The sequence below is a fragment of the Podarcis gaigeae genome (genome assembly GCF_964106915.1).
Source record: "Podarcis gaigeae genome assembly, chromosome: 5".
Classification (NCBI taxonomy): domain Eukaryota; kingdom Metazoa; phylum Chordata; class Lepidosauria; order Squamata; family Lacertidae; genus Podarcis; species Podarcis gaigeae.
This window is the reverse complement of record NC_139681.1, coordinates 86,215,017-86,240,391: the sequence shown is the minus strand read 5'-3', so window position 1 is coordinate 86,240,391 and position 25,375 is coordinate 86,215,017. Positions and strand designations below refer to the sequence as shown.

At 43.4% G+C, this 25,375-nt stretch overlaps 1 protein-coding gene across 10 annotated transcripts in view; it reads left to right on the top strand.

The window, feature by feature from the left end:
* The window catches only part of TNIK (TRAF2 and NCK interacting kinase), a 291,911-nt gene that overhangs the window by 186,715 nt on the left and 79,821 nt on the right, over positions 1-25,375 (top strand). For 9 of the 10 annotated variants that reach the window (XR_014564274.1, XM_083739146.1, XM_083739148.1 and 6 more), the window contains 5 exons: positions 2,182-2,236; positions 3,725-3,803; positions 11,908-12,083; positions 14,768-14,834; positions 16,979-17,183. Coding sequence is in view for 9 of the 10 variants with exons in the window: in XM_083739146.1 (XP_083595272.1) it covers positions 2,182-2,236; positions 3,725-3,803; positions 11,908-12,083; positions 14,768-14,834; positions 16,979-17,183 (582 nt within the window). In the remaining variant the exon portion in view is untranslated. Of the gene's footprint in view, positions 1-718; positions 834-2,181; positions 2,237-3,724; positions 3,804-11,907; positions 12,084-14,767; positions 14,835-16,978; positions 17,184-25,375 lie in introns of those variants that run through there. The other variant, XM_083739142.1, reaches the window with a different exon arrangement.

Here is a 25,375-nt window from a genome sequence, read left to right as displayed (position 1 = left end):
TCTTAGAGATTATGTTAACCAGTTCAGAAGAAATAATCCAGGGATCTGCAACTTTTTGGGGGGTGTTATGTACTGAGTTGGGAACGCAGGTGGCGCTGTGGGTTAAAGCCTCAGCGCCTAGGGCTTGCGGATCGAAAGGTCGGCGGTTCGAATCCCTGCGGCGGGGTGCGCTCCCGCTGCTCGGTCCCAGCGCCTGCCAACCTAGCAGTTCGAAAGCACCTCCGGGTGCAAGTAGATAAATAGGGACCGCTTTCTAGCGGGAAGGTAAACGGCGTTTCCGTGTGCAGCTCTGGCTCGCCAGAGCAGCGATGTCACACTGGCCACGTGACCCGGAAGTGTCTCCGGACAGCGCTGGCCCCCGGCCTCTTGAGTGAGATGGGCGCACAACCCCAGAGTCTGTCAAGACTGGCCCGTACGGGCAGGGGTACCTTTACCTTTACCTATGTACTGAGTTAAGATCCAAAATGCAGCAGTCTGATTGGTCCACAGGAGCCACCCAATTCAGCTCCAGGTGGAAGTGAATCCGCAACCTGATTGGCCTACAGGAGAATCCCGGAATTAACCAATCATGTGGGGCCCATTGTGTAAATAATGTATATAAAGCAGACATTCTGGGGAAACTTCCATTCCTCCTCACCACTATGAGCTGAATAAAGAGCATGAAATCCACTCTTGACTCCGAGTATATTTCAGGGGGCCAGCGGACACATACGGAATTTTGAGGGAGTGACGCGGTTTGTCCGTTACAAAATGGCCGCTCTGAGGGCCACGGTGTAACACAAAATGGCTGCCATGTCCGGAAGAGCAGAAAAAGACACAGAACCACAAAAAAGGTGTAGGCAGTCACCCACCCCCCCAAAAAAAAATCAGTAGGAAAAAAGCCACTTAATATCATTCACCACATTACTCACAGAGAGAAGCTCTCATCATCTCTCCTCTGTTCAGAACATAAAGGAGGTTGGGTGTCTATTCCTGGCATCCATTGAAATATGGGCATGTCTGAGGGGCATGTTCAATGTAGGATAAGCCAAACCAGTCAGGAACCGAGCAGGAAGCACAAACAGTCTTTAGTGCATTGTGGATTTTTGAGGAGACATATACTGAGATATTTTGTGAGCACCATAGGCGCTTCTGGCGGGTGCCACATTGGAAACCTTTCTGCCATGATTTGTTAGAATGCGTCCCACACATTTCCTCTTTCCTTCTCTTGTGTGCTTATAATTCAACAGTTCTGGGCTTTCTTAAACCAAACGTTCCATTTACATCCAGACGGTGAAACTATTATGAAGCCAGGAGGATTCGTATCCCGGTTTATTGTTCAAGATTTAAAGCATAGTTTCCTGCTTGGGATTAATGGGATGGTGTGGTTTAAGAAGCCCTGGAAATATTAAATTATGGTGCAAGAGAGAGGGGAGGAAGGAGCAGAGGAGTTGGGGTGTAGCCCCAAACACTCATTCTCAGTATAATAAAAACAGGCTTTATTAGACCAAGAACATTATGTCTGGACTGGGGCAACATCTGTTTAGTGGCCAGTTCTTCAATAATTGCTTACAGATTCCTCGACATCAATTTTCTCTGCCTTTCTGTATATCTGAAGTAAAATATGCATCTGAACGTGTGTATGTGTGTGTTTCACATGCCCTGCTTTGGGATTATTATTTTTAAAAAGCGGAATATACTTTTTTGAAATAAAATAGAACCCCAGATTCATTAGCCTTTCTCACGGGGCAGGTGCTCCAATCCGTAAATAATTTTGGCTGCTCTCTTTTGAACCCTTTCCTGCTCGTAATTGCCTCTTGCCTTTGCAGGAAGATTAACTGACAGCCTGTTTGGGTTTTTACATTTCAAAGAGTTATTCCTTTGTTATTGAAAGAGGATCACATTGGATTACATAACTTCATAGCAATTGTGACCCCCCCCTTCCCAGTCTGTGGGGCCCTCCCCATAACTCTGCAGCTCTAACAGTGGGAAGAACATAAAAATTGGTGTCTGAAAGGCCTAAATCTTCTAAGCTTAGGAGATCAGGTACTAAATTTAGACAATGCAGATCAAACTTTGAGCATTAAGTTAGCCAAGAACTTGTTCTGGCCTAGCAGTAGCTCCATCAGAAAATTTCCAATTTGCTACAGGTTCAGCTAATGTGCATTTCTTAAAGGGTGTTTTTGTGATTGTTTCTTTCAGAGCGATTTGTGGTCTTTGGGGATAACAGCCATCGAGATGGCAGAAGGAGCTCCTCGTGAGTACAACCCAATTTCACACTTTATCATAACTTGGATTGCTGCTTGTTAAGGTTCATTATGCGCTATCAGCATGTCCAGTCCTGCGGTGATAAATTGTATATAGGCGATCACCAAGTAGAGCGTTGAAATGAGATAGATATGGAATTCATAGGATAGGATTCATAGGACCCTTCAGGGTCCCTTCCAACTCGATGATTCTAAGTATTTTTCAAAGTATTCGCTTTATTTATTTATTTAATATGGCTTTAAATTTGTTTAAAATGTTTTTTTGTTTTTAGATGTTTCTAACCTATATTAAATCGGGACGCAGGTGGCGCTGTGGGTTAAAGCCTCAGCGCCTAGGACTTGCCGATCGAAAGGTCGACGGTTCGAATCCCTGCGGCGGGGTGCGCTCCCGCTGCTCGGTCCCAGCGCCTGCCAACCTAGCAGTTCGAAAGTACCTCCGGGTGCAAGTAGATAAATAGGGACCGCTTACCAGCGGGAAGGTAAACGGCGTTTCCGTGTGCGGCTCTGGCTCGCCAGAGCAGCGATGTCACGCTGGCCACGTGACCCGGAAGTGTCTCCGGACAGCGCTGGCCCCTGGCCTCTTAAGTGAGATGGGCGCACAACCCCAGTGTCTGTCAAGACTGGCCTGTACGGGCAGGAGTACCTTTACCTTTTTAACCTATATTAAATGTTTTATTTTATTTAATCACAGAACTGTTTGCCATCCTGAGCTCCTTTGGGAGAAAGGCAGGTATACACACACACACACACACACACACACACACACACACATATATACATACATACATACCGTATTTTTTGCTCTATAAGACTCACTTTTTCCCTCCTAAAAAGTAAGGGGAAATGTGTGTGCATCTTATGGAGTGAATGCAGGCTGCGCAGCTATCCCAGAAGCCAGAACAGCAAGAGGGATTGCTGCTTTCACTGCGCAGCGATCCCTCTTGTTGTTCTGGCTTCTGAGATTCAGATTTTATTTTTTTCTTGCTTTCCACCTCCAAAAACTTGTGGTCTGGTGCGTCTTATAGAGCGAAAAATACGGTATAATATCACAAGAAATAAAAGCCCGAGATGCCTTCACACTTAAGCTTGGTTCCAAGAAATGGAATGCCTGGAGGGGAAAGAGAAAACAGAGGGGTGGGGTTGTCCGGTTGCAAGTTCTCAGCAAAGTACAACGGGTTCTGTGGGAGAAAATAAAATTCATTCTGGAACATGGCTGAAAGAGAAACTGTGCTGTAAGGTTAAGCCTGCAGCTCTTAGCAGGAGTCACGCATAGCACTGTGTTCTCACTGGGAGAGCAGAGCAGGCGTTAAAGCCCATTGACAAACTCAACAGGTTCAGCTTCCTGTGCCTCATGTGGTTGTAGAGAGAACACCAAAAGGATTTCAATAAAGCACTGAATATCTTTGGTAGAATGTTCTATGTACTGTATTATGTTTTGTACTTTACCTGATGCCTTCTATTTTGGGGTTTTTTTCCAGCCCTTTGTGACATGCATCCCATGAGAGCTTTATTCCTCATTCCTCGGAACCCAGCCCCCAGGTTGAAATCAAAGAAATGGTGAGTGTGCCCACCTACCGCTCTCCACATATGAGCTTGATTTGCATGCTGGAAGGAGCCACTGCAAAAACAAGACAAAACCCACCTCTGCAAGAAATGAGGTGTGATTTGGTCCTTATTAAAAATGGATGGTAAATTGTGTGTGCAGAAATTGGACAATTTCGGTGGGGGTGACAGGTTTTACAAATTGTAATCATTTGCTCATCAAAGGTATGGGCCGAATTCTATGTGTTAGGGGTGGGAAATCTATAGCCCATCAGCACCAGCCAACAGGTCAGGGATTATGGGATTTGTAGTCTACAAATACTACAAATCCCATCATCCTTGCCCATTGGCCTGTTGGCTGGTGCTGATGGGTGTTGGAGGGCAGCAGCATCTGGAAAGGTCAAAGGTTCCCTGTCCCTGAGCTAGGCCAGTACTTTTCAGAAGAAAAAAGACTGGGGAAGATGAAATCCTAAGGGTACAGAACAACAAAGACTGTATTAATCCAACAAGTTTCACATCAGATTCCATCTTCAAGGACACTACAGATAACAGCAATGAAGATTTAGATAGTGTAATGCTATTGAAACAATTTATACAATATAATAAAGGCAAAACTAATAGCATTAGAACATCAGCAGAAAAGGAAAAGGTCATCACATTATCTTCAAAAACATTTGGAATCCTTGTGCATATATTAAAATATACAAATACTCCTCAGAAAGAACTAAACAAAAAGCTTTAGTAAGACCAAAGAGACCTCCTTTTCCTCCTCCCCCTCCCCACCTTGATCCCAGTCTGGATGAGCATCCCACCCCACTCCAACTGCTATTTTAGTAGACAAAAGCAAAGCACTCATGGCCAATCATATGCTCAGTGTCATGTCTATTTTGGCTCTGAGAGAGCTCTGGGATGGAAGAACAATGGGAACCATGTGATTAAGTGTTGGGTGGTAAGCCTCCCCTTCTACATCAGTGAAAGCAGAGCATGCTAAGGATCCTGCCATCTGTCAGCCTTCAGGTTTTTAGCAAGGCTTACATTCACAGAGGAAAGCAGTGTTTAAACTCTGTTTGTTCCAGAGTCCAAGGAGAAGTGGTCTTAAGTGGGTTTAGACCAGCCTGCCTATAGCATGTGAAGGTGTCTGACTCTAAAGCACTGTAGATGGAGATCTCTTGTTAAATATGGAGAAAAAATGATATGTTGGCCGCAAAACCCCTTGGGAGCTGAAGATGAAGAAGTTAAGCCAGTGAAATCCACTGATAAGTAGCGGAGGATTTGGAGTCTCACCTGCTGCTGCAAACGGGGGGGTGGGGGGTGGGAACAGAGGGAACGCCAAGGTGAAAAACGCTCCACTCAGTTCTTGTCTTTGCATCTCTGCACCTGCTTTCAAATGACTTTCATTTGCTTAAAAGCAGTGGATTGTTTTATAACTCGTAGTCAGCCTATAATCAACACGAAACAGTGATTTCGTTTCATTAAGTGTGCTGTGGAACAATTTTTATTCCTTTCTTCTCGCCGTAGTTGTTTTCTTGTGAATCAGTTCTTAGTAAGCCTCAGCCAGTGGGTTCTATGCTATTAGGGGTGGCTTTCGTTCAAGGATCTCGTAAGGCTTTGCAAGCATTTTCTCCCTTGAATCTGGGCTCTTTCCCTTTTTTTACTATCAGCTGTCAATACATGATTTAATCAAGCCCTGCACTCCTTGATTTCCAGGGGGAAAGCCTTAGTCTCTTTTGTAGTAAAAACGACAGTGTTTTATGGCATCTTAAAGACCAAGGGTTGTATCCAGTGAAGTAATCCTGTTAGTGCAAGGATTTCTGCTTGCGCAGTGGAATTTCACCTCCCCCTGCTATTACCACCTGTACCCCAAAACCTGCTCCAGAGGCTTGGGACATTGCCCATAAAAGATTTGGGGATGGGGTTCACAGGGTGGGAAGATGGATGGGAAGTGCCATTGCACAAGTAGAAGTCCTTGTGCGAATGAGAAGACTTCATCTGATACAACTCTTAACACATTTATTGTGGCATAAGTTCTGATCATCAGATGCAACAGCTGTCATCCCGAATTGCAGATACATGGTGGACAGGGTGGGGTGGTTGGGTGAAATCAGAAGGAAATCAAATGATGGAACTGTGACTAAGGGTCTATTAAGACAGAGTCGTAGCTACTGGGGGGGGGGGGGGCAGGCGGCTAGCCAGGGGTTTCTACCCTGGGTGAAACCTCCAGAAGGGCACTATTGATGCTCCCAGTTTGTATGTATGTGTACACCAATAGACATGGGGGATGCCAAACTAGGTCATTATCCCACATGAAATAAAGCCTAGTTTCACTCTTTGTAGTACCTCGTTGCTCAGGGAATCTGTACTTGTTTGGGTGGGGAGATGCAGCCTTTATCCATGCACACATCCACAGTGCTCCCCAGGGTCTTTGCAGTATGCAGACTCTCTATTCCCATCCTTATTCCAAGAAGCCCAAGGTAGCTTTCATCATTTCCTCTTCTTTAAAATCTTAACAGCCACTATGATGATGGCTGCATGAGCACAGTCCATTTAAAGCATATGCACACACACACACACACACACACACACACACAAATAATCCTGGGGCTGTAGTTTATGCCTCACAGAGCTACAATTCCCAGCACCATTAATAAACTACAGTTCTATATATATGTGTGTGTGTGTGTGTGTGTGCGCGCGCGCACCATTAGTGAGCTTTGTGACCCAGTGTTTTTTTTACTAACACAATGGGCTAGGATCAGCCTGGTTTTGTAACAGATATATATACCTACTGTCCTATGAAGGATTGAATTTTTTCCCTTTATTTGAGTCTATAACAATAATTTGTCTGTCGCATTATAATTTTGCAGCTGAACGTTTGGCAAATTGGTGTCTGTAGTTAATTTTTCCCTCTGTGCACTCAGGAATATATCTATTATAGATAGGAAAGCATGAGTAAAGCAGAAGCTATTAATCACATGCAATACACAGGAATGTTTAAAATCCAGCTTGGTGGCAGCTGGGGTTCACCATCAGCTACTGCACAGCTATATCCATACAATTTTTACATCCCTTAAACATTAACAAGCAGTCAGTTCATAACCAATTGGTATTTACTGAAAAATAAATACCTTATAAAAGTATCTTGTAAAATTGGTGATTAAAACAGGCTGAGCTGTCCATGCTTGGGCCCTGCAGATTTTGCACAAAATGTTTGTTTTATGCAAACAGATTATACAAGCTAAAATTGTGCCTCTTGGACAGCTTTGGTCTGTCATGTTTGTAGTCAAATAGCAATAGATCGTCTCTTGATGTTCTGATGGCATCTACATTTTTGAATAATTTGGAACTGTTTATCATTATGGTTGTTTTTCCCCAGAGTGCAGGCTTCCCTATTTCTCCCACAGTGTCCTTTGAATGTAAGACATACCCTCTCTTCCTCTCTTCTTCTTTCTGATACGCTCTTCAAATGTTCAGATAATAAGTAGGGCTTCAAAGTCTTAGTCCTCCTGTTTGTATCCAGCACTGCCATCCCATTTGTGCAGCAGATTTGTACTTGCGGAATAAAGGTTTTGCAAGGAGAGGTTCATCCCCGCCTAGTTTTGGTGCGAGCGTCATTTTGTTTTGGCGGGAGCGCCATCTTAGTCGGCCTGGGTCCCGTTGGTATTGTGTGAACGTTTATTTACTAACCCCCCCCCCCCCGACAAGGTAAGGAAGGGATCGAGATGCCTATTAAAAGGAATCCCAGTCCTGCTGTCCCCTCTAGGAGGGTGATTAGAAGTCTGTCTCAGTAACTGCATTCAGGTCCAAACCCTCAACTTATGCTGGATCGCTTGACTGCCCTTAGACAATACCCAACCAGCCTTTACTCAAAAGGAACACACAGAAATCAGTATTGAAACGGAGAGGGAACTCTCAATGCAGCTAAACTACTCAAAGCACTGAACGAAAGCGCCCAGAGAGTGACAATCACAAATTGCCCAAAGTTGTGTTAGGTAAAAAAAACCAAAGCTGCAGCCGCAGCCAAATTACAGGGACGCCAGCCGCTGCAAGGGGAGCCGAGTGGGCAGAGATCAATGGGCAGCGGCAAGCTCTGCAATCGGGAGCGCTCAGGGGCAGGAGCCCCTGTGGGGCAAAGCCCTGCTAGAAAGAAGGGAAGGAGAAGGGGGGGGGGAGAGGACAACTCAAAAGGGGAACAATAAAGAAAGCATTAACGAAAAGGGGAAGAATAATGGAGGGAAATCACCAGGACGATCCGTCGAAGGTAAGTCTCTCAGCTACACAGAGGACATGCTGTTAGCTTGTTCTGAATGCACAAGCCGAAAGAGGAAGCTCTGGTTCACGTGCATGGGTATAGATAGGTCCCTCGATTTGTTTAGACTGCGCCCCATTGGCCAGATTGAACCCAACATCGAGGGACCTACCAATCGGGTGTTGTGACTAACCAACCAACCCACAACACAGGAGGTCAGTCTCCAGGTCTCACCGCAACATGTGCCCTCTTTTAGGGAGGACACGATAAACCCAAACATCTCCCTGTATAATATTTTGATAAGGGTTAGCAAGGCAGGAATCATCAAATGTTGCCCATGCAGTAGACATATATTTCATCTCCTGGATGTTTTTGTTAGCCTTTAGAATTATATATTTTTAAAAATAGGAACTGAAAAGTGTTATGTTTACAAACCCAAAGGGGTTAGTAGTTTCACTTAGCCTGAAGTTTCCAAACTCCAGTAACTTCTGTCTGAATGATTTGCATGGATTAAGAGGCCTACAAGTAAGGCCAAAAAAAATGTAGCTCATGGGGTATTGGGGGGAGGCATGGCAAGAAAGTTGTAAAGAATCCCTCAGGGTAAAGAATGCCTCTGGCCACAGGGGTACCTAAAGTTTTTAGGATAAAGAGAGCCATCTACTGACTAAAAGGGGATGATCATAATCTGATAGGTCTGGTAAAACTCCCATTGTGAAATACAGCAATATTGTTTAAACTCAGACATCTAGCACAAAGGAAAGAGTGAGCACTATGTATAATTACAGAAACAAATATTGTGACTTAAACATTGGTCAGATCTTCTTTCTTTCTTTCTTAGGAGGTCCAGATCGTTCGATCAAAGGATTTTCTTGCTCATTTGTGTGTGAATTTGTGTGTGAAATATAGGTGTGTGTTTGCCACCTATAAATCACAGGTTTACCATCTTGGTAATTTAGGGCAGATGACTTCGCCCCAAAAATCCTGGGAACTGTTGTTCACCCCTACAGTTCCCTGGACCCTCAACAACCTATAGTTCCCAGAATTCCTTGGAGGAAGTCATGCCCTTTAAATGCACTTTAAATATATGGTGTGTGCACAGACAAATTAAGGGAGAAATATTGTAGGTTTTCAGTTGTCATAAAGTTTAATGGAGCATTAGGTACTAATGATATAGACATTGTGAGAAAAGTAGCCTGACTACAGAGGAGTTTGACTGCCCTACGTCCAGGAAGTTGAAAAACACAAGTGGTCATTGAGGCGCCTTTAAACCTTTTTAACATTATCTTTAAATACTGCTTAGAGAAATGCAGTAAAAAAAAGTGACAGGCAATCCTTAAGTTTAGTGCAGGGTTACTTCCTGTTGAGGAAACAGTGTTATGGATTAAGGTCAGCCTCCTACTTCCAAAATGTAGTGGTAGATGAAAAGTTGGGAGGTGATCACCACCCAAAATTTATAGACTTTTGCAATTCAGTTTAAGCATAGGCCTTGGAGAAAGGCCAGAACCTGCTCATAAATCCTGCCTGACCTCCATAGATTGAAGCAGGATTTAACACATAACACATAACACATTACAGTGGAAAACATTACAGTTGCCTTGGTCAGTTCATTTAAGACTCATTTAAAGCCCTAACCATGTGTTAAGTGAACATCCTTGAGTACCATTGAATTGCGTCTCTCTCTACCCATTCACCCCACACCAACGTCTCCCTAGTAATATAGTGCTGCAGAAAGAGGCTGTTGGAATATTTTTGTATTTTGGGGGGGAACAGGAAATGCCATAATAAACCACTTGTTTTTTAAACGCCTGAGATATGACATCATTACATTAGTACCCAGTCCTTTCACCCAATTGTACCCATATATGGCAGCCAATGCAGGCGACTAGAGAATTTAAGCTTTAATTTGTTTCTCAAATACATGAGCATCTCCGTTTCTCTACATGAATATTGGCAGCTTACCATATTTTTCCATGTATAAGACGCCCCCATGTATAAGATGACCCCTATTTTTTTTAACCCAAAATTAAGAAATTAAGTTGTTTAGCTTTTGGGAGAGTGGGGGAAGTCACTTCCGCCAATCGCTCACCTGCCTGCCCACCACTGCCGATCGCGTGCCACAGCCACTGCCGATCGCACACCTTGCCGTAGCCGCCAATTGTCTGCCCACTCGCTGCCACCAACAGCCCACCTGCCCACTTGCTGCAGCCAGTTGCCTGTCACAGCCAATCGCCAGCAGGCCTTGCTGCAGCCACCAATCACCCGCCCAATTGCCGCTTCCAATCTCCTGCTTGCTGCTGCCATTAATTGCACGTCCCCCTCTGCATTCAATATCTGTGTATAAGACGACACCCAATTTTTGCCTATTTTTTTTTAAAGCAAAAAAGCATCATTGTATACATGGAAAAATATGGTAATTTGTCAACTGCCTTCAGGTAATGTGAGGAGTAAGCTCTCCTCTTTGGTGTGTACATCTCTGGCGACCCATTCACACATGCAGGTAGATGCTCATTAGTGCAGGCATCCAACACACATGTGTACCAACCTATCGATTAAAATCTGTCTGTTCTTTTCCCCCTGAGGCGTGTGCCAGCAAAACTGGTCTTTTCAGCGAGGAGTGGGCACTTCCTCATTGCTTGTTTAATCTGTTACTGAATTCAGAAGTACTTTCTTTCTTATCCTAATGAGTGTATTTAGATAAGCAGGAACTGTAAATCTGACAGCTTTAGAAGATAACACTTATTGTTTCATCCTGCAGTACAGTTTCGGTCATATCTGCCAGTTTGAAGCATTAATTTAAGCTAATATTCTTGTTTACCAAAACTGCATGCTGCATCGTAGTCCATCAGAATCTTCCTTTATTGTGAATCCCCAGTAGTCATTTATGTTTTATAACAGGGTAAACTTGATTCTCAGAATGTTTGATAAAAGAATAAGATGCTGGGCAATGAATTCTAAGAATTTCGTAGGATTTGACTGGGTAGAGTTTGCATGTTTTCAGGGGAAAGTATGAGAACAACAGCCTAAAAGTATTCTAAGAAATAACTATTCCAAAAAGTAACTGATTTTATTGAGAGAGATATCTGAAATTTTATTTGTGGAAGACAAGTATATTCATTATTGTTAATAGCAGTATTAGCATTATTAATAATAATTCAGTTTATATGCCCTTTCCCTCTCCAAGGAACCCAGGGCAATAAACACAAACTTAAAGCAATGTCATCAGAAAAAATTCTATAAACAGTTTAAAACAATCATATTCTTTTGCACAATTATTTCAGGAACAGTATCTTCCTACCATCAAATACCTAGTTAAATTAGAAAGTTTTAAAATACCTCCTGAAAGCCAACAATGAAGGAGACAGATGAACCCCACCAGGGGGGGCATTACCACAAGTGAGGGCCCACCACTGAGAAGGCCCAATCACAGGTCAATGGCAACCAGGGAGTGCAGCAGCTGGGAGCTGCTGACAAGGCCTCACTTGCCAATTGCAGAGCTTGAGACGGTTTCTGGTCACAATCGTTTCATGCAACCCCCAATCCAGTATGCCTGTGTGAATACTAGCTTCTGTGGGGAACGATAAAACTGGAAAGTGTAGATGGCAAGAAATTTGCCCTGAATCCTTAGTATGCAGTTATGTACAATTAGATTATCTAAATTCACCATGATTTCAGCTCTTAATGGTTCCATTGTGTCCCCTGAACCATTTATGTGCCCTGAAGTAAATTATCTAAAGGGGACTCTTGATAAGACTGTTAAATCCAGGGTCTAAGCTTTTGTAGCTATACCACTGTCTGCAGCCAACACATACATTGTTACCTATACCTTTACCTGCATGTTTTCTTCCCTCCCCCCAAATTATCCAATTTGGGTAGGTCAAAAAAATTCCAGTCCTTCATTGAAAGCTGCCTGGTAAAGAATCATGGCCAGAGGCCAACCACTGAACAGTTGATGAAGCATCCATTCATTCGAGACCAGCCTAATGAAAGGCAGGTTCGCATCCAGCTCAAGGACCATATTGACAGGACTAAGAAAAAACGTGGAGAGAAAGGTAAGCAGAGAAGGTTATTCCAGAACCTAAGTTTTTGGAAATGAGAAGGTCATTGTGTTGGTCCATAAAAGTGGTTGCCTATTTCTGTTGATAACAGATTTTTCACATTTTCCATGAAGAAACATGAGAAAACGAGGTGTATCCCAGCACTCTGGGCACTCAGCACCATCTTCAGTTTGTTTTCTTCAGGGTCATCCTTAACAGATGTTACCGCTGAAACTCAGTATTTCAGATGAAAATGAGCCCTTCCTTGGAATTAACAAAAATGAAGAGTTCAGAGATACATTAATGGAAGAGAGAATGGAGGGATTCCCAAATGTAATGGAAGATAAGAAAAGATTAATACTCCCCTAGGACCGATGAGAGATGAAAAAGGCACCTACATATTTGCTCAATATACTCTGTGGTCATTTGAAGAGCAGTAGGGAGATACAACTTGGGCTGCCACCTGTCCAGGTTTAAGCGGACACAACTGCATTGATTTTATTGGGGTTTCAACCAGGCCAGGGTATTTTCTACTTCCTGTTTAGGCAGTAGGGATTTAAACACAACAGTATATTTAAACAGCAATGGAGACACATGCTAAAATGTAGGCTATCTTTTTAAGTTCATGTGGACAAGCCATGAAATTATCTGGTAATTTGTTATGTTATATTGCATTGCAAAAGCACTCTGAATATTTCAGAGAAGCAAACAGAAACAAAACAAGCTGCCAGACTTGTTACGCCGTACTGTTTAATGCAATAATATTTATTAATGGCTTGGGCTTTCTCAAAGAATAGATTTGATACTGATTGAATGCTGATTGAATAGGCTCATAAAATGAGGAGCTATTTGCAGCAGAAACTTGCTCAATTAATGCATTTCCAACCTACTAACTTCAAAATGTGAATTTATTGATTTTCTATGATGCCAGTAAGAAGTTCTATAAAATATTTTGAATTAACACATCACTGGCCTGGTTCACATGTCAGATTAAACCACAGCTTAAAACAAACTACGGATTAATGTGAACCAGAAGCATGCTCCTCCCCTGGTCCTGCTGCACTGCAGACAAAGCAAGCAACAATCTGGCTCGTCATGTAGTCTGAATCTGCGACACAACGAGCCAAACACTAACTTGCTTTGTCTGTGGCACAGCAGATGCAGGGAGGATTGGCCTAGCAATATTTGAGCGTTGTTCTCTAACTTGCTGTTCTTTCACATTAAACCATGGCTTGTTTTAAACTGTGAACTGGGGCACTATTTCTTTGGCTTTGCCATTTCATCATTATTGATTTTTTTTTGATGCAAGCATATTAGGGCTGAAGTTATGGGGGAAAGGATAGGGATCCTTAAAGAAATTCACAAGCCTCAACCCCTCACTTACTCCAACTTTTGTCAAATCATAGCACCCCCTCCTCCTGTAGTATTCTAAAAACAAAAGCTGCCGGGGGCAGTGCAGAGGAGCAGGCTGCCCCCAGCCCCTGTATACCTGTTGTAGGTCATTTTATCAACTCAATCAAAAGCAGATTCTAGTATAGTGTTAGGATGTGTTTTGTCTTGAAAATGGAGGTTATACCCTAGAATGACAAGTAATTTAATAAATGCGCAGCTCATTCCCCCGTTGATTTTGTTTGCTATTATATTCTGCATTTGGCTTCCTTTCCAGTGTCATAGGAAATGCAGGATAACATCTTAACAGACCTTTTATGTAGACTAGAAGGAAATGTCAGTGTTATACAGTGGTACCTTCGGCTGTGGACGGTATCTGTTTCAGAGCTCTGGTCGGATCCCAAGGTTTCCGCAACCGGAGGGACTGCTTCTGCACATGGCGTAGTGGTTATGTAAGCCGAGGTGCTACTGCATTATGGTCATAAGAAACTGCTTTATACTGTGTTAATCCAGCAAGCCCCATACTACTGACTCCTTCAGTTAGCTACAAGTATTCAGCATATTGCACGAATCCCTTTACCACCCCCACTACCAGACATCTTTCCTTAACAGGATTGCTGTGAAGATATCAGTAAGATAATATATGTGATATGTAATAAATAATAATAAATGTAAAGTATTATTATTTATTGGCGATTGAACCCAGAACCCTTTGCATCCATAACGAAGTTTCAAGTCACATTACATCTTATTTCAGTCCTATTCCTTATAGGCTATTAAGATATCATAGGTATATTCAGTATACAGACAGTTGGGGGTTTTCCCATGATTCCTAGTCCTAGCAGGATGGATTTTGTGTGTAATTCAGGCCCAAATGATGGGGTTGCCCATTAACTTTATGCAACTGGTCGTTTCAATACATAGTCAGGGGTTCTGAACAGATTATAGTATGTCATCATGAAAAATGTAAGAAGAATCTCAGCCCTTAACCTACCTCAAGAGCTTGAATTCAGTATATTCCTTTGGTCTGCATACTCAAATGAACAGAGCCTGGTCATGGAAGGTGGAATGCTTTGAATGCAATCTTCTTAGCAAGGTTTTTTTTTTATCTTTGGTAAAATACAAACTTGTGGGTAGGTTGTGAGGTGTGAAGCCAATTCTTTAAACCATATTGATTCCCCGCCCCTCAGCGCCACATGTTAAAATGAAAAAGTTTTATGTTCTCACACCAGAGCCCAGGGGCCTTCATCTAGCAGGGGGAAAAATGAATGATTTCTGTAAAGGATGCTGACATTCAATTATGTTCCTAGATGAGACTGAATACGAATATAGTGGAAGTGAAGAGGAAGAGGAAGAAAACGACTCTGGAGAACCCAGGTAATGAATAAATTGTTCTTTTCTGACTCTGTGTGCTTAAGATCAGTGGAGTTTAATAGAAAGTTGTGTAGGGCTAGAGTGGGAAGAGACAGAGAAGATACATTGCCCTCAAAAATTGTGGCAGAGTGCGCAGCTCTCCCTAAAATTGGATTGCTGCTTGAAAGCGATTCCTTCCTCTTGACTCTCACCCCTCCTATTCCTGACTCAGGTCTGCTATACCAACAAACATCTGGGCATGCTAAGAACCTGGAGGCGCTTCAAGATTGCTGCTAGTTTGAGGGTGGGATTCAGTTGCATACAAGTAAATTCAGGTTATGCGGTTAAAGTGGATTTGGCGCACTTATACAACAAACCTGCTCCCCACCTCCCGAAAAAAACTGGACTTTTGTTGTAAGAAAAAGTACTATATAGCAATTGCTTTACATGGTGGCATGCATAACCATCGCGCAAACAAATCAGAACGAATGCTCCATAAACAGCCAGTGCGATGTAACCTCCCTGAAAATAATTTACAGAGGATACTAGAGCACATCTGTCTGGTCCCATTTAGAAGTTAAGCAGTAAAACATTTTCTGGACTGTACCATTTAAGGCTATGTGTGGAGGCTTGTGAATTCCAGTGTTGCTCCCTGGAAACGTTTCATACAAACTTCATGCCGTGAAAGACTGGTCTGAATCCTTCGCTGTCTGATATTCTAGCTTTCTTCTTGTGAGAAAGATTTTTGCATGGAAGCACTCAACTATGCGAATTGCTGTCTAAAGCGGTACATTCCAGGAAAAGTGTTATCGCTTGATTCCACCACTTACAAACCTGGGCTTAGGACTGCGCATAGGGAGCCTTGACAATCAGGACTGCAGTTGTGGCTATACGGATATAAATAAGAGGATGCCAGTCTCTCTGGTCTCTGTAAAGTGTGTGACACAGCTGTGGAAGTACAGAGTTCTCAGAATATTCTCCAAATTAATTGACAGTGTTTTAGAAATTTGTGTTTCAAAGTGAGCTACTGAACACCCCACAGGAGCCAATTACTACTGCCCTGGCAGTCTTAAATTTGCTTGTTTCTCACACTCCTGCTTCCGCTACATGATGCTGTGCTTGGTAGGGCTGGGCGATACCAGCTTTCCAACAGCGTGATGTATCGCCAGCTAAACATCGCGGCTTGGTGATATACGCAATGTTGAAAAAACAAGCTGCATTGGCCTCTGCCCACGAGGAACCTGGTGAAACTGCCCCAGCTCTCACCTCAGGAACTGAGGCAGTTTCACCCAGATGCTCGCGGGCTGGGACAACACAGCTGAGACAGCCCCAGTGTTCCTCCTGCTCACTGGTGACTAGGCAGAGCATCGGGGCTCCTTTAACTGCTCGCTGTGGGGAGCGCCAAACGCACTCCCCTCAGCTGAGCAATTTCACTGAGGCCCACCCCCCTGGCTCACAGAAGGCAGTGGGGCTCCTGTAACTGCTCAGCTGAGATGAGGGCAGCTGCACACTCCTCAGTTGAGCAGTTTAAAGATGCAGGGGGAGGAACAAACTGTATCGGGAGCTTGTTTCTCCCTCTGCATCATATGAGGGTAGAGTGTGATGGCGGTTTCACTCAGCAATATATCATTGGTGAAACTGCCACTGCTCCTGAGTCCCTCTGCTAGCAGCGCTGCTGGAGGAAGGAACTCTTTACTCCCTCCAGCGGATGCTGCTAGCAGAGGGACTCAGGAGCTGTGGCAGTTTCACCAGCAATATACCAGTGAGTGAAGCCGACATCGCGGTCTGCTCCTCATACCGGTCCTGGGCTTGACTCTCCGTGTTTCGTATTTCAAACACAAAATTTCCTTGGGAATAAAATGGTGGAAATGAAACATCAGGATGGTTGTTTCCTTAATGTTGGTTTAGTGATTTACTGCTGAGCAGAGGCTGCGGCCATTCCCTTAGAGAAGAAGGGGTTATTTCCCCTCTGCTTACATAAAGCCAAGATGCTCATGCACAGTGGATTGATTTTATATTGTGGGGTTGACTCCTAGAGATGGTGGGAGGCGGATTTCTGCCATTCAAGAACCTCTGTTAGTGGTTGATTCAAACAGTTCAAGAACCACCAGTGTTGTTGAATGCAGATGTGTCCCTGGAATGACATCCCTTTGTCTTTCCCTGTGAAGCTCTATCCTAAACCTTCCTGGAGAGTCAACATTAAGACGGGATTTTCTGAGGCTTCAGCTCGCAAACAAGGAGCGCTCAGAAGCCCTTCGTCGGCAACAGCTGGAGCAGCAACAACGTGAGAACGAGGAACACAAGCGGCAGTTGTTGGCAGAGCGCCAAAAGAGGATCGAGGAACAGAAAGAACAGAGGCGGAGGTTGGAAGAGGTACTAAATGCGCCTTTGCATGTAGGGCTTTCTAAAAGGCCTCAAAGGCTTCCAGTTTGGGTAACTGCAGGGAAGTGGGCAAATATGTGTTCTCAGCTGTTGGATGCTGGTAGATTTTATGTGTCCGCACAAACAAACCCAAGTTCTGAGCTTGGAATAGCAAAGGAAGGACCACATAGATGCATAGGTGCTGCAGCAGATGGTGAGGAAGTAGCAGGCATGCTGCAAGCTAGATGCAATTTAATAAAGGGCAAGGGCTTGTATTTATCTTCATGATGGCTTTAGAAGTTTATTTTTTAAGCTGCAGGTGCCGTACTGTAACTATCTGGGCTGTAATTTATTAGGTTCATAAACAATTCACAGGCATCAGGGAAAAATTAATATGGCTGCCATAGCCACAAATTCAGCTGCTCAAGCCCAGTGCTTTCGGCAATGCAGGAAGACTGAAGCAGAGACACAATGGCAGTGGCCCCAATATCCATCCAATTATTACTCAGTGTAGACACACTGAAATGAATGGACATGACTAAGTCAGGTCCATTCATTTCAATGGCTCTACTCTGAGTAAATACCACACATAAATTGAACACCATCCATAAATTCTAAGTATTTAACATGGACCATGTTTCTGTCCACCCCATTACTATCTAGCCACAGTACTCTTTATTTCCATATCATTCCCAGTCTAATAAAGCCTGCACAGAGAATACTGTCTGTCCCACTTGCTTGTAAATTAGGCCTCTTTAACTGAATCAAGTGAGCTCTTTGTTCTCTTGAGTGAAGGACATTCTGACAAAGAGTGGCCCATTTGTGGTTACCTTTGTGATGCCTCATAGCCACTCATATTGAAGTCATCCCGTCCCATTAAAAAAAAGAGACAATTAGCTATCTGTGCCAAGAGGTCACTGGACAAAGACTTCAAACAAATGGGCTTTCCTGTTACATGGAACCAGTCATTTCGCCCATTTTATTCGGTCAAAGTCGCCTTTTGCTCTCTGGGTTTCTAGGCAATGAACAATGAAGCCTGAGGCGAGTAATTTAAACGTGAAAGAATTTCAAGCAGCTGATTTTGTGCTACTTGAGGAAAAGTGAATAGTTCTTTTCCGTGGCTGCTATTATTCAGGGCTAAAAAGAGAAGGCAAAGCATATCTCAAGATAGCAGAATTGATCAGCCTGGTAAATATATGAGGGCTGTTTCACATACTACTTTGTATTGCCATGATGTTGACCATGACCTACAATAATACACAACATTTTCTGTTCACTCATGGGTCTTCAGCTTTCTGTTCACAGTAAGTAGCCCCTTGGTGCAGGACCCCATATTCCATTTTGAAACTCAGGAGAACTTGGATGCAGTTCATTTAAAAAAAAAATTGTTTTTTATCCAAGGTGCTCAGACCAGCTTACAAACAACAACAACAGAAAGCAACAATCCCTGCAATAAAAACAAAACCATCATCCGTGCAATGAGAGAGTTAAAAAGGTTGCCTTGAGAAGCACAAAGCAATTTGTTAATTCAGAAAAGCCTGCTTAAATATCCTTGAAACTTGGTATTGTTTCTTACCATTCTTTAAAACCTGAATCATGATCAGCCAGAACCACCAATTAAAAAGTTGTATACAATACAGTGGTGTTTTTTTTAAAAAATAAAAATCACACACACAACCACTTTCCCACAGGATGTAATTGGGAAATATTGATAGATGTTTGTGTAAAAACAAATGTTTTGCAACGCCTTTTTTTTAAAAAAAGAATGTGATGTCCTGGCCAGTTTTGAAACTCCACTCTTTAGTGTAATATTGCCTAGCCACTAAGGAGTCAGAAACCCCAAATGTACTTGCTTACAGGGTTACAAGGCCTTCACGGTTAAGATCAAGGTGGTTGCAGTGGGTAATAAATTTTATAAGACCTCCTTTGCCAGCTATACTGGCCTTCTGGATTCAGGAAGTGTTTGAAACAGCATTTAAAATATGATCCTCAACCTGTGATGTTACAGTTTTTTTCTATCACTCTTTGTTATGGAGTTTAATCTGAGGATTGTTTTTATAGTTTAAAATGTTGTGCTGCATTGTGACTTGTATTGTGCTAGCTGCCTTGAGTTCCTCAGCATGTAGGCAGGATATAAATTTTTAAAAATTAATACGTTCAAATATTGACCCACAGTAGTGCAAAGAGAAAAGAGATAATGTGTTGCAGGCCGCGCAGCAAATGGGGTAAGAAGAAAACAGCGAGTTAAAATGGAGAAACGCTTTTCCATAGCAAATGTAGTGATACACCCTTCTTGAGTGAGTAAAAATATATGTAAAAGTGGCCCTCGGGATGATAGAGTTTATGCAGCTCTGATCTACTACAAGGAATCTGGTCCTGCCATTGCAATTGGATGTGTCTGCCTCCAAAAAAAAGAGCAGGCGATCCGGAACAACCGGGGGATGGAAGAGGAGATGGGATTAGCTGCCGTCTTGTAATAGCACAGCGCTGGCTGGCTGTCACGTAGTCAAATGCTCTTTTATGCTGAAGCAAATAATAATAGCCTTTCTCTGCCTGTCTTCCCCCAAGAGGTTTTCATTTGTGAGCTTCATGGCCTTCTGCTTAACAATTTCTTGGTCATTATAGAAGACTTAAGGAGCTGTGGGCACTCTAGCTTGCTTGATGGGGCCTGAGGCTTCTTATACCCCTGAGAGCGCCACACATCTCATCCTCATATTCTCCCCACCCATGGCTTAAAGTAGGGTTGGCAACTGGCAGTCTGCAGACTACATTCCACCACTGTCCTGGGTTTCTGTGACTTTCCTTTGCTTCCTTTACCTCCAGGCTGGAAGCAGCTGGCGTGAGTATCTTTGCCTGCGGCACTGAAAGAAAAAATCCCAAACAATGTGGTCTGTGCATGATGCTGGGAAATTAATGCTTATGCTCCAGATGATTGGGAAAGTCACCCAAAGCGGCTGCTTTCACAGCTTCCTTCTCAGGCAATGCACCGCTTTCGAATTCTAAATGTCAAACAACACCAGATTAACCCAAGCTTCAAGTAGGGAGACAGCGGATAGAGGGCTTTGTGAGTTTCAGGTGTGCTTTAAATGAGGGCTCCGTAGATCACAATAATCATTTCTGGTTGGACACCCTGGCTTATGCCTTCTCAGTATTGAAAATTGCTGCAGACACCCTAAAAACGATTCATGCTGCATTTTAGCAAATCAAATAGTTACCTAGCCCAGAACCAAAGCACCTTAAAGCTGTTTATATTGCAATAAATGCACAGCCATTGCTCATTCCTTACAAAGAATTCAGATTGCTTTCCTGAAGGAAGCCCTTTTATGGTATATGGCAGCTTTTATGCAATCATGCCACAACATATTGTGTAAGTATTATTCTTTCCCCAACTAGTGAATGGGAGCACTGTCTAGACGCTTTCTTGCTGAGGGTCACTAATACCTGTTGCCTACTGTCCATGCATCACTTGGTGGCTGGTGACAGGCAAGCCAAGTCCAGCTTCAGGTGGCATTCAGGCAGAGGTCAACTGCTGAGACTTATCAGGGGCAGTTCCAGAATCACATCATTACAGAAGATTGAAGTCCAGGTAGAGGACTTCAAGAAGTCTAAACACAGGGGCAACCTGAGAAGCAAGGTTTTTAAACCTGAGTTTTCAAAGCCCCACCCACAGTACAGCTGCAAGCCATCCATGCTGCTTGCGTATTTGCTCTACTTGCAAGAAATCCTTGTTTCTCAGGTGAGCTGTTTGGCTTCTAGCAGCTGACTGAGGCTGCACCTTTAGGCACCTGTGCTTGCTTGGTCTCAGTGGCCACTTCTGATTCCAGAAAGGGGCTACCTGTGTTAGGAAAGGAAGACTGCAATTCTATTTTGCCCGAGGCTCATGGAACCCCCTGGCCTTCCTCCTTGTCCCTCAAAACAGGCTGTTGCTCTGTGACATTTGCAGGTTGTCCTACAAGGAGAATTCCTTGAGCTTGGCCATAGCACCATAATTCAAGCATCTGGGCTGCAAAGAGTGGACTCTCAGGAGAACTGGAACTGACTAGCCTCAAGGCAAAATCTGGATTTACCATTTGGTGCCATTTCTTCCCTATCACCTTCCCCTCTGCTTTTCTTGAGGCTTAGGTGGGCTGGCTGCCAAACTTTAACTGACCAAAGTGCTTCTCAAGACTATACCTTATGAACTAGTCATCTTCAATTCCCATACAAGTTTACTACCAGGCTGGATAGAGCAAAAACATTCCCCTGCTTTTTGAATAGGTGGAACTGGATGCTGACCGTCACAGTCAGGTGACTTCACCAAGGCTCTGTGAGTGTCTAAATATTTACAAAATTTGTCAGGGAATAAATTTAATGCTTCTGGTCACCAGCTTTCAGGTGTTTGTTGTTTACATATAATAGGAAACCTCTGATGACTTAAAACTGATAAAGAGTTTGGTGTGCCTGGAAAAGCTTGATTACAGCATTTTTTAAAACTGGTTATCTCCCAACCCCCGTGCTTTATATCATCTGGCTCCATGCTTCTAGAAACCCTGAGAGAGCTGTCTCAAACTCTGCTTTCAAAGAGTGCAGGGCTGCTTCCTAATGTGATAAGTTACCCCTTAAGTCATGGAGGGAGCCAATATCCTGATGCTCACAGCTGGTGATAAAACCTGATGTCGTCTTCCAGCAGGCAGTGCAGTCAGCAGAAGAATGGGGTGGATTGGTTCCATGCTAAGCCGGCAATGCATAAGAGTTCTTCACTTGAGGCATTATCCATGCAAAAGTGGTCCGTGGCCCTCAGGTGTTGTTAGCCTCAGAACTCCCATCAGCCACAGCCAGCGCGACCAATGGATGGGATTGATAGGAGTTGTAGTCCAGCAATATCTGAAGGGCCACCGGTTCATCTTCGTGGCTTAAGGTCTCTGAGCAACATTATCATGCATCTTGCTCATATATATTCCCCAGCTCACATGAATTTGTTGTAGAGAAGCAAAAAGCCATCCAGACCCAAAGTTGCTGGCTTGGCATCCGGTAGTATATCTTGCCCTTTCAGCTGGTGTTTTTAGCATCAGCAAATGTCTCCTCCAGGAAGCTGGTGGTTTTCTAAAGAGGCTGAATCTGAGCATGACAGTGAAAGGGTCATAGTCAGATGAATAATTTGGCAGTCTGGTTGCAGTTGTCTGAAAGCTCTGTAAGTAGTAAATAATTTTCACAAGAGCAGCTCTTCCAGAGTGGATGATGAAGGAGTGCTTGCAGATTTCACGTTTGTGGCATGCAAGATAGGAAGGGCTGGAACTGAGCAAGTGCAGAGAGAATTGTAGAGGACTGAAAAAAATGGAAGCCTGAAGGAAGAGAAGGTATTTCCTAGTGGAAAGACTTTTGAAATAGAAAACTATGCACTGGTCTATGGGTACGTTCCAACAAATCTAATATGTGTGCATGAAGGAAGGATGCACACAGCAGAGAATTCGTTTGCGGATTTCCCCCTCCATTTCTGAAGGAAAAACCTATTTATGCTTACATTTTAATATATTAATTGTAAAATGGGTTGCTTTTTCAGCATATGGTGACTATCTCAAAGAAGAGGTCAGCATTCAAGGTTTCCAGTCCCCACACCCCTCCTCAAATGTTATTTCTACATTGATCTTGGCAACTCTCTGGAAGTACTCAAGAGACCACTGATAATCCTCAGGTCACAGTTTAACCATCTATGCAGTATAAAGTAAATTAGGTTGAGCTAAAACTGGCTAGCCCATTTAGTGGACAATTTCTTTCCTATGAATAAATGCTATCTCATATATATATCTCCACATCTGAAGTCCTGCTTCATTTGCACAGTAAGGAAAAGCAGGGCCTACTTAGCGATGGTGCCATCTCTGTCTTATTTTAACTCCCATGATGTGTCCATGTAGTTGAACAGAGTTGGTGTCACTGAGGACAAACACACCTAACTCAGCACTGCCCTCCTTCTGAATTAGATGTGTTTGGCCTCATTGTCTCCCATGGAACCAAATTTACTGTCTCTGCCTCATTGTTACTAGGAAGGAGTGCTCTTTTTAAACAAATAGTGACTGCAGAACTCAACTTAGTGCGAAAAAGGAAGGTCTTTTTGGAAAACAGCAGCAAACCAGTACCAAAAAAATGTAATAGTTTTGAGGTCTTTTACCAAAATGTTTGGAAATGCTTGTTCCCAGTTTTTTAGCCTGGTCCCCCCAAAATAGTTTTGAAAATCGTACTAAGAATACGTGGAAATAAGATTTATGGAAACTGACTTAAATTTCTTGGGTTCAGCTATCCCTGTTCTATATAGTTCTATGCAGGGAATTGAGTATCCATGCACTGATTTTTTTAGTGATTGTCGAATTTTTGTTTTTAAAAAGTCAGATTATATTTTCTTTTGCTCATTGCCATATTCAGTTTCCTAATGCTGCAGCCTTATGTTGCTATAAACACTTACTCCTCTCCATTGGTATGATTTACTACATTAGTTAACATCTCAGTGGGGAATTGCATATCACTGATGTACAGGCAGCCCATACCCCATTAGTTCTATAATGAAAGGTGCATTAAAACAGCAAACATGGTTCCAGAAAGGCAGGAGACGCCCCAGTGCTAGCAGGGGAGGAGCTGGAAACAGCTCCGTTGTTTCCATGAACTTCTGCAGTGAATGATTGAAGCTGTTGCCTATTCAGTTCCTTCTCTGTTTTATTATTTGTGAGAGTGAGGGCCGGCCGACCCTTTAGGCAAGGTGAGTTGCCTGCCTCAGGCAGCAGGATTCACATGGGCAGCAGATCCAGCCTCCAAGGAATGTATTGGCCACTGCTGTGGTGTCAGCGACAGCTGCGACAAGTTCCTTGGAAGGTGAACCTGCCACCTCCTTGGCAGCCTCCACCCCCAATGCCGCTTCTACGGTGGCCTCTTTGCAAACAGGAGTAGCTGCTGGTCTCTTCCTACCCTTGCTCCCGATGTAGATCTTTATTCTCCGCTTGTTCCTGATGTGGATAGCTTCACTCGGCCTTTCTTCCCTGGCAGGGGTGGGCGGGCGGGGAGCACCATTTTGTGGTTTGCCTCAGTTGCCAAAATGTGGTGCCAGTGTGGTGTAGTGGTTAGAGCGGTAGACTCGTAATCTGGGGAACCGGGTTCGTGTCTCCGCTCCTCCACATGCAGCTGCTGGGTGACCTTGGGCCAGTCACACTTCTCACAAGTCTCTCAGCCCCACTCACCTCACAGAGTGTTTGTTGTGGGGGAGGAAGGAAAGGAGAATGTTAGCCACTTTGAGACTCCCTTGGGTAGGGATAAAGCGGGATATCAAATCCAAACTACTCCTACTCCTACTCCTCTTCTTCTTCTTCTTCTTCTTCTTCTTCTTCTTCTTCTTCTTCTTCTTCATCTGGCCCTGCTGTGAATATCAGCCTTTGGTGTCTGAGATCATCTCTCCATGATGGGAGCAGGGAAGCAATATATGCTTCTTTGCACTCAAGTAGTGCAAAAGTGACTTCAGTGCCATTTGGAAAGCATACAGGAAGGAGCATCCTCAGTGTCATGTATATTGGCTGGCAACACCTCCAGGGTTTCATATAGGAGTCTCTCCCTACATGGAGATGTGGGGAAACAGTGCTTCTGCACATGCGGATTACAGTGGTACCTTGGTTTACAACCATAATCCGTTCCGGAGGTCTGGTTGTAAACCAAAACAGGTTGTAACCCAAGGCGCACTTTCGCCAATGGGGCCTTCCCCCCCCAAAAAAATGGGTTGTAATCCCCCCCAAAATGGGTTGTAATCCAAAAAAAGGGACATGCACTTCCGGGTTTGATGTCCAAAACTGTTGTAATCCAAAACGGTTGCAAACCAAGGTACCACTGTATAGGCTCTGCTACTCAGCTATGACCCTTCCTTAACCCTTCAAGAATACTGATCAGATTTATACATTGAATTATTAAGCAATTGGTTGCGTAATCATCTGCCTCTTAGTCAATTAATCTACTTAATTTGAAGATATTTGCATATTACCAAAAAGAGACCTCATCAGGTATCTTTTTTATTTTTAGCAAGCTTACAGTTTAATAAACAAAAGCAGCCTCTCACTGTTGCAAGATAAGGCAAATCAGTAATGCATTCCTTTCCATTTCCTATTACAGTAACACATTGAAACCAGAATATTCTCCAAACAGTCAAATATGCCTTTAACTCTCAGACTGAAATTGCTTCTTCCACACAATTAATC